This window comes from Thermobia domestica, chromosome 14 (assembly GCF_964235325.1).
Source record: "Thermobia domestica chromosome 14, izTheDome1.hap1.1, whole genome shotgun sequence".
Taxonomy (NCBI): Eukaryota; Metazoa; Arthropoda; class Insecta; order Zygentoma; family Lepismatidae; genus Thermobia; species Thermobia domestica.
Genome location: NC_137467.1, coordinates 28,978,823 through 28,995,166, shown reverse-complemented (window position 1 = coordinate 28,995,166; position 16,344 = coordinate 28,978,823). Strand labels below are relative to the sequence as shown.

Sequence of the window (16,344 nt, the reverse complement as noted above, 5' to 3'; positions counted from 1 at the left end):
ACAAATAGATATCAGAATATTTCTTGCCTCTAATAACTAATAACTCTAAGACTCATTGTCAGTCAAAAGTGTTTCAACAAAATTCATCTGATCGCCGGTGAAATTAAAAGAAACTTCATCATCCAATGGGTCTCATCTATACTAAAATTACAAAACACCGTTGTTGAGTTGATTTTAGTTTAGCGTCTCTTTCAGCAGCGAGGCTATATCAGAAGTGGACATACTGATTAACGTGGAATCCGAACATGGGCTCCCGCCGGGAATCGTACCCGGGTCTCCCACGCCAAAGGCGCGAGGGAGTTCTAAAAAAAAACACTGAATCGTTGCTAATGCATGCTAATTAAGTATTAACCTTGTATTCGAAAAACATTTACTATATTCATTAAATTATTTGAAGTTTTCTTCAGTAATTCTCCTATCGCTGCTGTGCTTATTGTTGAATGATCCACGTAAGAGACATTTTTAAAAAACTAAAATTAAGAAAATGAAGAAAAACCCATCAACTGAACCTTTGTCGCATCAACCATAAACCATAATTTTACAAGCAAAATTAGGATCCTCTTCCATCTGTGCAAGAAACTATTACAAAACTGGTTTGCTCTGTCTGGGTCCCGGGCAAAATACGACTTATGCTTGTCCTACTCATTCCTGCTTCATGTGTACATTGTTGTGTTGATTTCTGTAGTGAGCGTCTCTGAATGCAGTTATTACCCATGAAGAAAACGCTTCATTTGTGACTGTGCGAGGCCGAATGCCTATTCATCACGTTCCTTCCCTTTCAAATCTATGGCGCAAGCAAGCAATGGCTTAGGTGTATTGACAGTTCAGTTTCATATTCCTGCCTCCATTGTAGTTGTACTTCACACTCATTCTCAAACTTCCAATACTATTTCAGAATGCTTTTTCGCTGCTCAAGAAACAGCCGCATTTGCCACATTGATACTTTCTCAACTGAGTTATCGCATCAATTAACAGTAACGCCATCTGTTGTTGCTGAGCAATAGTACTATACATTTAACCGAGTAGCCAACGTGAATTGAAACATATCATATGCATAACATCATCTTGAAGTGCGTTTACATTTATTCGAGAAGCCCGGTATTCTTTCATAATAGGGAATATCACCAACATCGTTTTACTGATCAGTGACCAGTTTGGTATTTTTCTAAACACAGAGAAATCCCCGTATTATTCTTTAATTTCAGCAAAAATTTGAAATAAATGAAGGAGAAAAGACGGAGAAGGAAGGACAGAGACTGATGACCATCATTAAAGACATCCTGTACAATCCGCGGCAAAAAACCTGCAACATGAGCATATAAGTTTATTGTGAAATGACGAAGTCTTTTGCTCCAAAATAAGTGTGCACGGGAGGAGGCCGAGCTTTATCCTGGCGTGATTCGTTCCACTTAGAGGTTATGTTCATTCCCTGTGCTGTTAGTCCTAGTTTCACAATAAACTTACATCCTCATGTTGCAGGTTTTTTGACGCTGATTGTACAATTTCCAACAAGCGATCTGCTAAATTACAATCAAAAAATATCATATACATGGTGCATCACTGCATCGAGTGATTTGGTAGGTTTTTTTTTTTTTTTTTCCTGGATTCACTCGAGAGAAGTGAATGCTACTACTGCTACTTAGCAGCCCAACTCACAAGCATTACAGCTGCATGAAGCCGCAAACAAAAACAAAATGCTTTCACTACAGAAAGCGATCTACAAAAACAGACAGAGCTGAATGCTCGCTTAGCGTGAATTTCGGAGTTAGGATTCATCAAAATCGTGCCCTTCCTTCAATCCATGTTATCAAGACGTCAGCTCGGAATTCTCAGGCTACTGTTCTACATTAAAGAAGAAAGGTGAACAATAAAAACAGTACGGTACATCCGAAAGAGTCCATGAGGAAGAGACCGAGTGCCTACAGAAGAACAGTGGTCATCAGAGGATGTTTTCAGACAATCTTCAGTTTTCAGTAAGTTAAACCGTGAAAACTATATATGTGTACACTGTATGCATAAGTGCTGTAATCAAATAAATGCTACCATTTATTGTTCATACGAATTTCAAATCACCCGATTCAATGATGCATCTGTACTTGAGGAGAGGAAAAAGATTTGATTTAATCAAGCTTGTATTAATTTTATTTTTACTTTTTTTTTTCTTTCTTTAAGACTTACCTTTCCAAAATAACCTGGATGGTATTTATCGAAATTTATTCTATGATGGTGCATACCACCGGCATTACCTCTACCACCAGGATGCTTTCGATGTTTTCCTGAAAAATAATTAATTAGTCATTACACAAACTGTGTTTCACATTTTTCAACAAAATAACAAACATTTCACAAAAAAACATACCATGAATAACTACTCACGACAAAACTTACGGAAAAGAATTCCCCGATTTTTCCCGGTTTTCCAAAACGTTTTTTGAAATTTTCCCTGCTATGTACTCAGCCACACAGACTTTCCCGTGTTGATGAATAAACGCTCAGTACGGAAAAGTTATATTTTTAAAGCACTAGCTTCACAAGTAGAAGTTTGGGAATAACCATGTTATCTTCTTTCAACACACCTGACAATTTGATAGCTCGATGTGCACAAAACTTTCTTACCCTTCATGACACATTGAAAATACAACATAATATACGGATAAGTATTAATGGTTCCTTGGGCAACTATTATTTTAAGCCCAATACAGAACAAACTACACTAGAAAATTTTCTGAGCCGCTATTGGAGTGTACTCGGCACGGCGTGCTGGAGCATCCTTAAATGAATTATGCCAAGCTCTTAGAAAGTCAATTATTCTCCAGTACGTTACCTAAATTGCAGCCTTAAATGCTCTACGCAAAGTAACCAACCCCTAGCGTTCTGTAGGATCATTTGACAGTGTCTTGATATCTGGCGATAACAAACTAAAGTGTATGATATTTTGTCACGTTGAAGCTGCATTTTCCCATCAATCTCAGGGTCTGAAAACACAAGCGATACTTTCACATCTTTAACAGCAGCGCGCATTAATGTATGCCATTACACTTGAAATACCCATAATAATTCTGCTTTTATAACGCTACCTTTTACTAAGAATCCTTGTAAACTGCTTTGTTTCGTCCTCGAACTCGTATTCACTTGTAGAATCCACATTTAAGTACGCAACATAACCAGAAAAGTTTAAGTTCTGTACAGATGAAATACAAATGGGATAACACTCCAACCCACAAGGTTCGAGCACGTTTTCTTGATTTTTAAATTTTTTTTTTATTATTATTTATTTTATTTTAACCTTTCATGTGACTACAGTAAACAATTCAACACAATCGGAGGCTTAAGACACGAAAATAAAGCATATACACTTATTCTCAGGTTGCTATTTATTCATTTGGAATTTCTTGCAAGATCATTACTACTACTTTGTATTAACTATTAGATGCCCACATTTCGGTGTATCTATATATAAAATCAGCAACGAACATTATTGCCAAAGTAAAATAAATTTCCACGCCAGAAAGCGGGTAGAAAACAGCTTATTATAAAGTCTGGTCCCGGAACATTATTAACACGGCTGAAAGAAGTCAATCATTGCGAATTCGTAGTTTCCACAATTCTTGAAGGACCCTTACGGTTATTGACAGACGAAAATCAATTACTTAACATTTATATTTCACATTAATGCATTAGTTTAATGTCCCACATACGAGAAAGGAATTACGGAGTTGATGATGTAAGAATGAAAGGAATGTGAATAGGGGACAAACTGAAGAATTCCGACAAAACACGTCCACTCGTGTTTGTTTACAAGACATATCTCCCTCCCACGATTTGAACGCAGAATTTCGATCCCAAAATCGCTCTACCAAGTACTCTACTGAATGCACAATATCTCACATCCGCAATCACATATGATCGATCGCCTGGATCAGTTTCCAAAATTTTCACTAAAGCCAAATAAGAGTAAAGGTTCTCTCTATCTGTAATATGTAAAAGAAGTCCTGGGTGGCTGACTGTTCAATGCCTAGACCAAACTGCTTAAGCTTGAAACTTAGTACGGAGGATTTGTGAAGAAAGAAACAAAAAAAAAGGGGGAGAAGTGTGAAATAACGTTACTATTACAATAAGTTGTCCGCATCTCGGAATCCCTTTCTTTTTTCTTTACTCTATATATATATATTTGACCTATAAAAGAAAAAGAGGTAGGAAATTCAACGTAAAAGGGGTGAAATTGGGGGTTGTATTTATAAGATGTCTGTATCTTGGAATGTCACAGGGTCACGGACATGAAATTTGACATTTTGACCAAGTTTATTTAAAATATAATCACACAGGTCTTGCAGTACGGTGTATTATATATGAACTACAAGAGTTAAATAAATAAATAAATACAGAGGCAGTGGTGATTGAATCATTAAGACTCATATTCCAGAGAAATGAAATTTCGTACTTCGACCTTTCATTTAAAAAGGGATTCACTAAGATGGTCATATGAGGTGTTCGAATCCCGTGCTAAACTTCCGAGCTCATACGGATAGTGTTAGTATAATCGATTGAGTGTTCATGTCACTGTTCGGGCGGCCATTTATTTGTAACCATCTAGAGGTCAAGTCGCTGTTCGGGCGGAATTTATTTGTAACCAACTAGAGGTCGTGGTCCATGTTCGGGCAGCTATTTATTTGTAACCGTCCTCAGTTCGTGGTCCATTTATTTGTAACCGGCGTGGTTCTGTTCGCTGTCCTTGGCTCGTGGTGTTACCAATAAGTATACTCCTGATACTTTAACTTACCTGGACAGGACGACGAAGACCTCTCCAAAGAAGATTACAAACTGTTTCCCAAAAAGCTCGTCGGTCTCAATAATGAGATGAGCATTAGGCGCCGAGAGGTTCGGGTGTCTCGTCTCGAAAACCTCACGGACGATCAGACGGTCATCCAGACCATAACACACACAAACATCACTCATACACACAACGAAAACACACTGGATTAATTGACACTATACTTATTTATTAGAACACTATTTTGAAAAAAAAATAACGAAGAGAAATGAATACAACACTGGACACTAATAAATTTTGCCGCTGAAATTACGTTTTGCCCTTTACGGGAAATATAGCCCTTTCTATGTATATATGATTATAATTCAGGTATCACTATAAATACTTTGCTCACACCATGAACACACTTGGGGGATTCACACTGGGGAAAAGTTGTCTGGATCGTCCCACGATGAACCCAGTTGTTACGCTGAACAGTCCTGCAGCGTAAAAGTAAATCTTGAGTAAATAAACGAAAAGAAGGTCTTCACAGTTGAATTCTGATATTGGAGGGCGCGAATATAATTTTTGAAACGCACAAGGTCTGCGGACCTGGGATTTCACTGATTGGGGCTAGCCGTAAGAAATCGTCCTTCATCGGCTAAATAGCTTGTGCCCCTTAACACAACTTATGTTTGAAGTTCAACGCGAGATGCGTGGTTGCATCTTCCAGACCTGGAGTCAAACTCCCTGAGCGTCCAAGCTCAAGCTACGGATTGCAATGGTCAACAGAAAAGTGTTGGCAGTTCATTTCAAAAATTACTCAGTTAACTCACCTGTATGCACATACAAACAGAATATAGAAAACAATTTCTGTTAATTTTAGTCAACTGCCCATAATGCACTAGACACGGCGATAACACTGGCGTGAGAAAGTACAGATAACGGGCTACGAAACAACACAGTTGGTGCCACTTTGGTTACTCAAACATCTGGTCAGCCCGTATTTCTCCAATCTATTATAATGTTTCCATAAGCGATTAAAGAAAACACTTAATTCAGTTCCCATTAACTATAGAATATATACTATGCATATAATGAGTCAGGGAGAAACACTGAAATAGTTAGTCACTAACTGAAATGTTCTCAGCAAAAGCAACGTTTTAAATATATATATGAAAAAACGATGAAAGACTTCTTTGTCCAATTGTGTGGGAAAGAAGCAATTCCCACCAAAGAAAGAACTTATGTGCGTTGCAGAATAAAGTATAAATCGAAAATAATAATCACTGTCTTCACGAAATATACAGGGCGTCCACAAAAAATACTTCTATAACCTGGTGGCGGTTATAGATTGGTGTCCGAAAGTGGAACGACCTGTCAAGTGCACACGTAGACAGGTTGAGAACCCTTGGCCGTCTGACGAAGTATGAATAAAATTAGGTTTTTCACCTGAAAATTTAAAATAAGTTAGTTGGCAACACTGTCATATGGTGTGAGACTTACGTGTATAAACGATGAATGGTTTTTCACCTGAAAAAGGGCTATTTAAAATAGTTAAAGAACTTGTTCACTCACTACAACATGATGAGGTTCCTGCATGAGCAATGTCCAATCCAAATGTTCCATAAAGTAATAAGATCCTCTTGAACAATTGGTGCAGTTGGGTTTCCTTATCTTCCGTTTCTTCCATGTTGAAACCATACTGTCTTCCTGTGTGAGTATCCTCCATGATTCTCCAACGATGAGTTGATGAGGGGAGAAGGGGAGATTTTTTTTTTTTTTTTTTTTTTTACACTGGTGTGAGAAACGAGGTACGGTTGAAACACCTGTATGATAACTTTTTTTTTTTTTTTTTTTAAGTTCGCAGAAAGCGTTTGTAGGGCTATTAAAATTCCTTTTTTTTTTTTTTAACACGCAAATACTTTTCGTAAAATGTTTAAGTGTTCCGTTTCGATCACTTTATTTGACATAATATGAAGTAAATACGTTATAGGGCTATTTAAATGCTTTTTTTTTTTTTTTAAACACTAATGAATTCTTTTCGTAAAATGTTTAAGTGTTCCGTTTCGATCACTTTATTTTGTGCAATATGAAATAAATATACACACACGATAACTATTCATGAAAACATCGACTTAAAGAATTATCAAACATCTCAATAAAAATTATTAAATATACTGATATCTATATTTAAAATATTAAAATTATTGTCACAGTTTCAATATTACTATAATATATTTGAAAAATATGAAAATCATTGAAAAAGTACAATGAATGGAAATGTAAACACATGATAAACTGACAATATATAAACAAAATAAGATTTTCACCTGTATGTCCTTTTTTTTTTTTTTTTTTTTTTTAACTGTGCCTCGTGTTGTTTGGCAGAAAAGAACGAAAAATCGTTTTCCAAAAATAAAAAAAATAAACTTAAGTGTCAAAGATGACGTTCATAGTAATTCCAAGAAATAAGCATGATTCTATATATCAAAGAAAAGATCGTGATTTCGTTGACATGTATGAAGGAAATTTGGCACGCCATAAGATCAAATGCCATCTGCTCGTCGAGACTTTAATTCAATAATGCTCAATGCAACAAATGGTTTCATTCTGAAACAAAATTATTATTAGCTTAGGCCTAGAATAATGGTTGTTGCTCACTTCCAAAACGTAAACATTGTAGGGTTACCAGAATAGATGGGTATTATCTGCAAGAGAACTTATTAATAAAGCGTTGAAAACTATAAAGTGTTGATCCAAGTTTTTCAAAGGTCTGAATCAAGGAAGTTGACTCACTAGTCCAAACATTCCTGAAAATGAATGATCATTATGCTATGAATTGACCAAAACCATAGGTGGGAAAAATGTGTAATACTACACGTACTTACACACAAAATATGCCATCGACACCTGCGAGGCAAGACTAGAAACGTGGAACGGCCTGCAACCATAGGCACTTACAAAATGTTTCTATACATAACTGAAATATCAACACTAATATTCAGTAAAATACACGTATGTTCCCTGGAACATAACGTACATCATCCACCTGGAAAAAATGTGTAAACACACAAAATACAAATGCCCTCGTAGCATCATAAAATATGTCTCTAAAAGACAAAATACATGAGACCTATTAAAAGAAAAACATGAGATACAAACAAGAATATAGTCAACGACATTACAACTTTCTGGTCAATCTAAAACATCCAATTAAATTCCCTACAAAACAGCTGTAACAAGCTTCCTTAGGCATCTTCGCTACAAATATTCAAAATGGTCTTATTAACGCAAAAAAAATTCAGTCATCGAGCATACGAAATAATTAACAAAGTAATTTTTCATAAAACGTTATGGCTTCATGCTGTTGGAAAGAAAATAAGTTTATTTTTCGGGATCTATATCAATATTTCTGAGACGGCTGAAACCTCATAAATAATGGGCCATGTCGATTTTTGAAGAAAATCATCCGTCATTGGCAGTATGGCTGAAACCTAAAGATTTGTATTCCAAAACCTTTGGCCATGTTGATTTAAAAAATCCTCCATAACAAAAACAATTTTACTAAAAAAAATTCCAAATAGTTTTGGGACATACTGTGATTAAAATATAGCTTTCTGAAAATTAATAAAAAAAAAAAAAAAAAAATTACAACACCTTAACATACAAGTACACAATATAGTTACGATTCATTAACATTAAAACATTCACTAGAATATTACTAGACGTATAAATATACTAAAAAATTTAAATTAAGAATACACATATCTAGTTACAGGTTACTATTAAAATAAAAACGAAAAACTAAGGTTAACACTGAAAAAGAAATTTAACATTGATTATAAGTGTAAAGTTTCATATTCTACGCATGAGATTACATACTAAGTTTCATTTACAAATACAGAAAGATATACGTAACTAACAACTAAAAATTTTCTTATCCTGGGCATCTCGATACATTTTTTTTTCCTAAAAGAAAATCAAACATTAATTCTAAATAACATGTAATAACATATTTAAGAATTTCGAAAGTGGGAAGGGATCCTAAAAGTTTTTTTTTTTAATTAAAATTTTAGAACACAATAAAAATATATATATTATAACGCCAAAACATCTTCCCACTAGCTAAGGTACGGATATCTCGCCAAGATATCAAACCGTTTTTGGATAAATACGGTCCCTCTACGTATGTGATACGTTAATTATTTACTAAAAGATCTAAATTCAAACATCTAAAATGAAAACAAGAAAAAATTAATGACATTAAACTAATAGTAAGTCAATGATAAGGTTTGCAACACTCATACACAACTGGTTGAAGTATGAAGTACTACACGGAGCAAAGACCAAAAGAGGAAAAGAATTAATCAGCTGTGTATCACCCGTTATTCGTAACCATAAGCACAGGTGGTCGAGAATGCAGCGACTATCTTTTCAAAACAAAGGAAGAAAAACGTGTTATCTATTCTTTGCTGAACAGTTAAAAGCTAGAAGCAAAAAGGAGTATTAAAAGAAATGCGTAATTCTTCTTTTCGTATCCAGGTGTTCTATCAAAAACTAAAAGCAAAAAGGAAAAAAAATGAATACGTGTTTATCGCTTAGAAATGCGTCGCTCTCCTAGGAGAAAAATTTGTATCAACACACAAATTCTTGGTTACTTTTTTTTTTTTTTTTTCTATGATTACTGTTTCTGCCTTGGTAACTGCAGTCTGTTCGTTTATTTCTACGATGGTTACCTCTATGTACAAATCTATGCTTAATGCCACACAAATTGCGGTTCCTGTCTAGTATGTGATAACTCAGGTTACGTGGCCGTGATTTACGACTCCTTCTGTTTCTGTTACTACCTTTTCGAGTGCGGTCTTGGTTCTGATTCCCTTTAAATTTCGTGTTGTTTACGATCTGAACTTGGTATCTTTGCTTATTGCTATAACTGTAACTTCGTTTACGCTTTTTCTCTCTGTAGTTTGTGGTAGTTGTTTTTGTGCGCTTACGACCTCTGTCGTCTACAATCATATGTTCGTGATTTTCACTACTACTACTGTGACTACAAGTGGTGTTACTAGATTCTGAATGAATAAAATCATTATCGGATTTGTTACGAGGTTGGCTGAGACTACCTGTCTCTGGTTGGAGTTCAGATTCCTGCGTTTCCTTTTCATTAGGAGTATTAGTTTCTAGCTCAGGTTCCAATTCCAATGTTTTATTTACACTAGGAATATCAGTCACTAACTGAGGCTCAAATTCCGGTGTTTTGCTTTCGGTAGGAAAATCTGACTGTAACTGGGATTCACATTCCGATGTTTTGCTTTCAGCGCTCTCTGTTTCTTGGCTATTTTCACGAAACACGTCCCGTAAAGCGTCTATCTTTTGCCCTAATTCGCTCTTTACCTCAGTAAAAGTCTCTCTATTTTTATCCAGTTTTCGTTCTAACCTAGCAAAATTCTCTCTATTTTCCTTTTTTAAATCTTCAAAAGTCTCTTCAAAAATTAACTTTAGTTTCCTGATTATATCTGCCTCGTTGTATGCCATCTTATACAAAATAGAATAGACTATTAGTAAAACATATTTTTAAAATCATCTGAAAGAGAAGTTTTTTTTTTTTTTTTTTTTTTTTCAGATTACTGGTTCCAAGCTGGAAAAGAAGTGATATATTAAAATATTTATCTTATAAATATTCGAGCACCAACGGTCTCGATTCGGGTCGGTAGTTCGGGCGTCATTTATTTATAATCGATTGAGTGTTCATGTCACTGTTCGGGCGGCCATTTATTTGTAACCATCTAGAGGTCAAGTCGCTGTTCGGGCGGAATTTATTTGTAACCAACTAGAGGTCGTGGTCCATGTTCGGGCAGCTATTTATTTGTAACCGTCCTCAGTTCGTGGTCCATTTATTTGTAACCGGCGTGGTTCTGTTCGCTGTCCTTGGCTCGTGGTGTTACCAATAAGTATACTCCTGATACTTTAACTTACCTGGACAGGACGACGAAGACCTCTCCAAAGAAGATTACAAACTGTTTCCCAAAAAGCTCGTCGGTCTCAATAATGAGATGAGCATTAGGCGCCGAGAGGTTCGGGTGTCTCGTCTCGAAAACCTCACGGACGATCAGACGGTCATCCAGACCATAACACACACAAACATCACTCATACACACAACGAAAACACACTGGATTAATTGACACTATACTTATTTATTAGAACACTATTTTGAAAAAAAAATAACGAAGAGAAATGAATACAACACTGGACACTAATAAATTTTGCCGCTGAAATTACGTTTTGCCCTTTACGGGAAATATAGCCCTTTCTATGTATATATGATTATAATTCAGGTATCACTATAAATACTTTGCTCACACCATGAACACACTTGGGGGATTCACACTGGGGAAAAGTTGTCTGGATCGTCCCACGATGAACCCAGTTGTTACGCTGAACAGTCCTGCAGCGTAAAAGTAAATCTTGAGTAAATAAACGAAAAGAAGGTCTTCACAGTTGAATTCTGATATTGGAGGGCGCGAATATAATTTTTGAAACGCACAAGGTCTGCGGACCTGGGATTTCACTGATTGGGGCTAGCCGTAAGAAATCGTCCTTCATCGGCTAAATAGCTTGTGCCCCTTAACACAACTTATGTTTGAAGTTCAACGCGAGATGCGTGGTTGCATCTTCCAGACCTGGAGTCAAACTCCCTGAGCGTCCAAGCTCAAGCTACGGATTGCAATGGTCAACAGAAAAGTGTTGGCAGTTCATTTCAAAAATTACTCAGTTAACTCACCTGTATGCACATACAAACAGAATATAGAAAACAATTTCTGTTAATTTTAGTCAACTGCCCATAATGCACTAGACACGGCGATAACACTGGCGTGAGAAAGTACAGATAACGGGCTACGAAACAACACAGTTGGTGCCACTTTGGTTACTCAAACATCTGGTCAGCCCGTATTTCTCCAATCTATTATAATGTTTCCATAAGCGATTAAAGAAAACACTTAATTCAGTTCCCATTAACTATAGAATATATACTATGCATATAATGAGTCAGGGAGAAACACTGAAATAGTTAGTCACTAACTGAAATGTTCTCAGCAAAAGCAACGTTTTAAATATATATATGAAAAAACGATGAAAGACTTCTTTGTCCAATTGTGTGGGAAAGAAGCAATTCCCACCAAAGAAAGAACTTATGTGCGTTGCAGAATAAAGTATAAATCGAAAATAATAATCACTGTCTTCACGAAATATACAGGGCGTCCACAAAAAATACTTCTATAACCTGGTGGCGGTTATATTAGCTCAGTGATAGAGCGTCTCCTCTCTGGCAAGTGAGGTCCATGGTTTGATTCTAGTTTCAGTCAAGTGGGCTTTGTGGTTGACAAACACTGTGCGTGGGTCTTCTCGGAGTTATCCCATTTCGTTCGTTAACAATGCCGTCTCCCTTAGCATAAAAGAATAAAAAAATCAAAGGAACTGTACATGATAATTATGAAACGTGCACATGAACTCAAAATATTGCTCCAGGTAACGCGTGAGGGCATTTGTTAGTTTATTATATGATACCACTATATAGCCTGCCAGTGTCTACATTCAATTTAGGGACATAATGTGCAACACAAGGTAAGTACAGGTGCAATCCATTCTAGGGAAGTCACTATTATTCAATTACATGTAAGTGCATAATATGTACACCTTATTATTACATATTCAAATATGAACCAGCCTTTAAACAAAGCGCATATTACTGAAATAATAAGAAAGGAAATATATATATGGCACAGTTCTGTATGGTTGGTGAAAATCGTAACATTCATTTACTGTTAGCATCAGCCCGCCGTTAATGGTACATCATTTCATATGTAAATGAACTCTTATACGTTACACACAAGCTTTCGTCTCCTTAAGTAAAATAAAGGAAAATAAACAAAAATTAGTCATACCAATTCGGCCATGTCCGTGGCTGACGTGACCTCTCAACTTTCTCGTCTTCTTCTTGTGTGTAGACTGTAAAAGTAAAATAAAATTAAATCATACTCTCCATAATAATTATCAGTAAATTACACATGTAGAGACGAAACTTTTTCGCAAAAATTTTGATACTTTGTAGCATTAATTATCACAATTTTCGCATTTATTTTTTTAAATATAGCGCAATTTTTTATTTTTTTAATATGGAACTTGTAAACAGTATATTTTTGGTAGTAAAGTGTATATCTAATAACAAAAATGAGAATATACCTTGATTAGGTGCACATTGTAACTAATGTATTCACTGAAATATAGAAATTAATGCAAAAATTTAAACTCTTTCTTTAACGGCATCCTTAGTTACAGAATAACATTACCTTTTTAAGTTTGTTCTATCAGTAACAATCATATTATACTTGAGAAAGAATCTCTCGGCATCAATACTCGAGACTGGCAACCATATTGAACGTAACGAGCTGCCAGCAAAAGACCTGTGGTTAACTTTTAAATTGTTTAACAATGATACAATGTCAACTTCCATATCCTCACTGTTGAGAACTTCAATTCCTTTACTTTAAACCCATTAGTGCCCACAATTCCCCACTGGTATTTTGAAAAGTTTTTTTTTTTTTCGTCTATTTGGTCCCAAGAGTAATCTAAAATAGATAATCTAGTAATCTAAACTATTTTATTTTTTTTCTTGTTTTTTAGCCGGGCAACTTAAGTTGTCAACAACAAGCACATACATATTTTTTAAAAAATTAAAAATTTACAATTTTGAGGGGGAAAATACAATGCAAAAAAATAGCTTTTAACATCAAATTAATCCTTCCTCTACAGACTTTCAAACCTTCCTTCTAGAGTCTTTCAAGACAATCCAGTTGAGTTTTCTCCTCAAAACGCATCGTACCCAAAAAACAGTGCCATACAAAGAAAATGTAACGATGCAATGACGAAGTAGACTCCAAAGTTACTTCACGGGTTAAAACCAGTAATGACAATCCATGAGTTTCTGCGCTATGACGAAAAATTGCCGTGGTAACTTAAGTTGCCAAGGGAACGCAATGGGTTAAATTCACGGTAAGCAATCAACAAATCATGATTTTTTTTTTAAGTCACAAAACACAGTCAAGGATTTAAACAACAGTCCAGTTTTGTTGATGTCTACATCTTTATGAAGGGAAACTGTTTCTGGATCAAATAACTCGCAGAGCTTTTTCGTAGTTGCAACATTTTTTAAATTAAATAATATACGCAATTTTTTAGCGTTTCGCACATATCACATTAACGAAAAAGTTTCGTCTCTATATATACGGTTATTAGTTAGAAAAAGGACACTAATGTTTTAGGAAGATCTGTAAAAAGAGATTTTTTTTTTAAGTTATATTGGAGTTTAAAATCCCTTTTTGCACAGCGAATATATATGGGACTATGAGTTCTAGCTTAAAGCAACGTTTACTGGCACTCATAAAGCAAGCTAAAAGAAAGGGATTCGATTCTCCAGAAGTTGGGAACGGATTACACCTTTTCACAATTTACGTATTACACCTTTCACCAAATTCCTTTAATAACATTTATGCTTAATAAAAACTACATACAATGAAATAAACAATTCAGCCACAATAATAAAAATCTCTTTCGGTTCATCATGGTCAGTTATGAACACTATTCAGCAGCCAAATTGAATCAGTCCGCCCGTTCATAATCATCATACCATGAATCACTCTTCATCACTACAATGTCGTGTGGAAAATGTCTGACACGTCGTTCTTCATGAAACACAATAACTAACCTGTATTATATCGTAATATTTAACAAGAGATGATTTTGAGTGTGTCCTGCCCTCTTCATCTATCAACGAATGTCACATTAATGTAATGTCAAAGAACTAGCATTCTCTAAGAAAAATATTAATGTGAGGTCTTCGACATCTGCGTTAATGTATCGAGTGATAGATGAAGACAGCAGAAGTGGCATAATACAAATTATGCTATACTGATCCCGCGGTATATATTGTATTTACCCCACTAATCTGATTATTTTTGACTTTGTTATTGTCTAAAAAAAATGACCCCTTGACTTACATTCGGTACCGTTCACACGGTGGAAAAATTTCCGAGAAACATTACAAAAAAATGTCACTAGGTCCTAGTATGAAATACAAATTTTATATTGCTCATATCTGGATTTAGCAAATATTACAAACATCCACATTAAGAAAAATATTCATTAAAAATATATCACTTTATGCATTTTGCCATAATATGAAATAAAATAATAAAATATTAGTTTAGCAAAATTCAATACCATTTATCATATATCAATTTATTCCTTAGTGTGTATACTTCAGTAAAAAATTCAATTTATATTTCTATTTGGATCATTCACCCAAAATTGCACGATGGTGGTTGACAGTTTCTGAAAATGCTGATAATTTGCACATATATCGGTACATATTTCGTACGCTCACGTAAGTTTCAGAATTTCCACAGAACTTCCCCACTAGATATATTCACGTACAAGAATTAGTAAAATTTCGCTTGTGGTTATATCTGATGCCTTATAAAATAATAATTCATTATTTGTACCACCACCTATTTCGTCCAGTTGTACATTGTGTGGAGACAAATACGAGGTTCATATAGGACATTTTGGGGTCAAAACTTTCTCAGAAATTTCGGGGCTTAAAATGGTAATTTGGCAGATGCTTACTTATGACTTGGTGGCACTATTTGAGCGGTACGTGACGTTTGGGCGCGAAGCCATTTGGGCACCAGATGTTTGGGCGCGAGTTAAATTAAAAACTCGGTATGTTACGCGCTGAATACTAAGTTCGTATCGCAAGGTGTCTACTGTAGTGGAAGTCCTTGAATTATACTGGATTTTGTTTCACATACTACAAATTAGAATTTCAAAATTCTAAAAACTTCTAAATTCTAAAGTCCTGCACAAGCCGACTCAAATATATAGGGGGCCTCATTAAAAGTATCGAAAATTAAACAAAACAACTGAAGTGTTTTGATTGGCTGTTTGTCATGAACAACGTGTTCTGACTGGTCCTAGAGAGCCAATCAAAGCTTTCTTTGCTTTCTCGTCTTGAACAGCTTTTAGTTAGACGAGATGGCGCAACAAATGCAATTTTAAAAGATAAAACTACATGATTTTTATTTAATTTAGATGAATAAATAAGACAGATAGAAAATAGACACATAAGATAAAGATAGAAGTGTAGGAAATGTGTATATATATCTTGATTCGCGCTTAGTTTTCAGTGCCTAGCTTACTTTATATGTCGTATATTGTGATTTTTACTATGTACCTCGCGCCCAAACGTCCTGTCTCGCCATTTGAGATACCTGAAATTGGAGTGGTAGCAAGCTTTTAGCATTACATTTAAAGTCGCTTCATATCCTTTCCACTGGTATTTGTGTCGTATCTGTATCCCTTTTAATTTCTGAAGTATTGTATTTCGCGTCCATCCTGATTTTCCCATGATTCGCTACACGCCACATGGAACAGAATCCGATCTCTAATCGTATCAACATTTTTACGAAACATACACCAATATACGTGCAAATTATCTAAATTTCCAAAAATGGTCCGGTGATTTTCGGTGGAATGA

General features: G+C 35.3%; 1 protein-coding gene across 4 annotated transcripts in view; it reads right to left on the bottom strand.

The window, feature by feature from the left end:
• The window catches only part of RpL27A (ribosomal protein L27A), a 33,464-nt gene that overhangs the window by 8,807 nt on the left and 8,313 nt on the right, over positions 1-16,344 (bottom strand). For all 4 annotated transcript variants that reach the window (XM_081737824.1, XM_081737825.1, XM_081737823.1 and 1 more), the window contains exons 2-3: positions 12,695-12,758; positions 2,179-2,276 (exon numbers count right to left, since the gene is read on the bottom strand). In XM_081737824.1, coding sequence (XP_081593950.1) covers positions 2,179-2,276; positions 12,695-12,758 — 162 coding nt within the window. The remainder of the gene's footprint in view (positions 1-2,178; positions 2,277-12,694; positions 12,759-16,344) is intronic.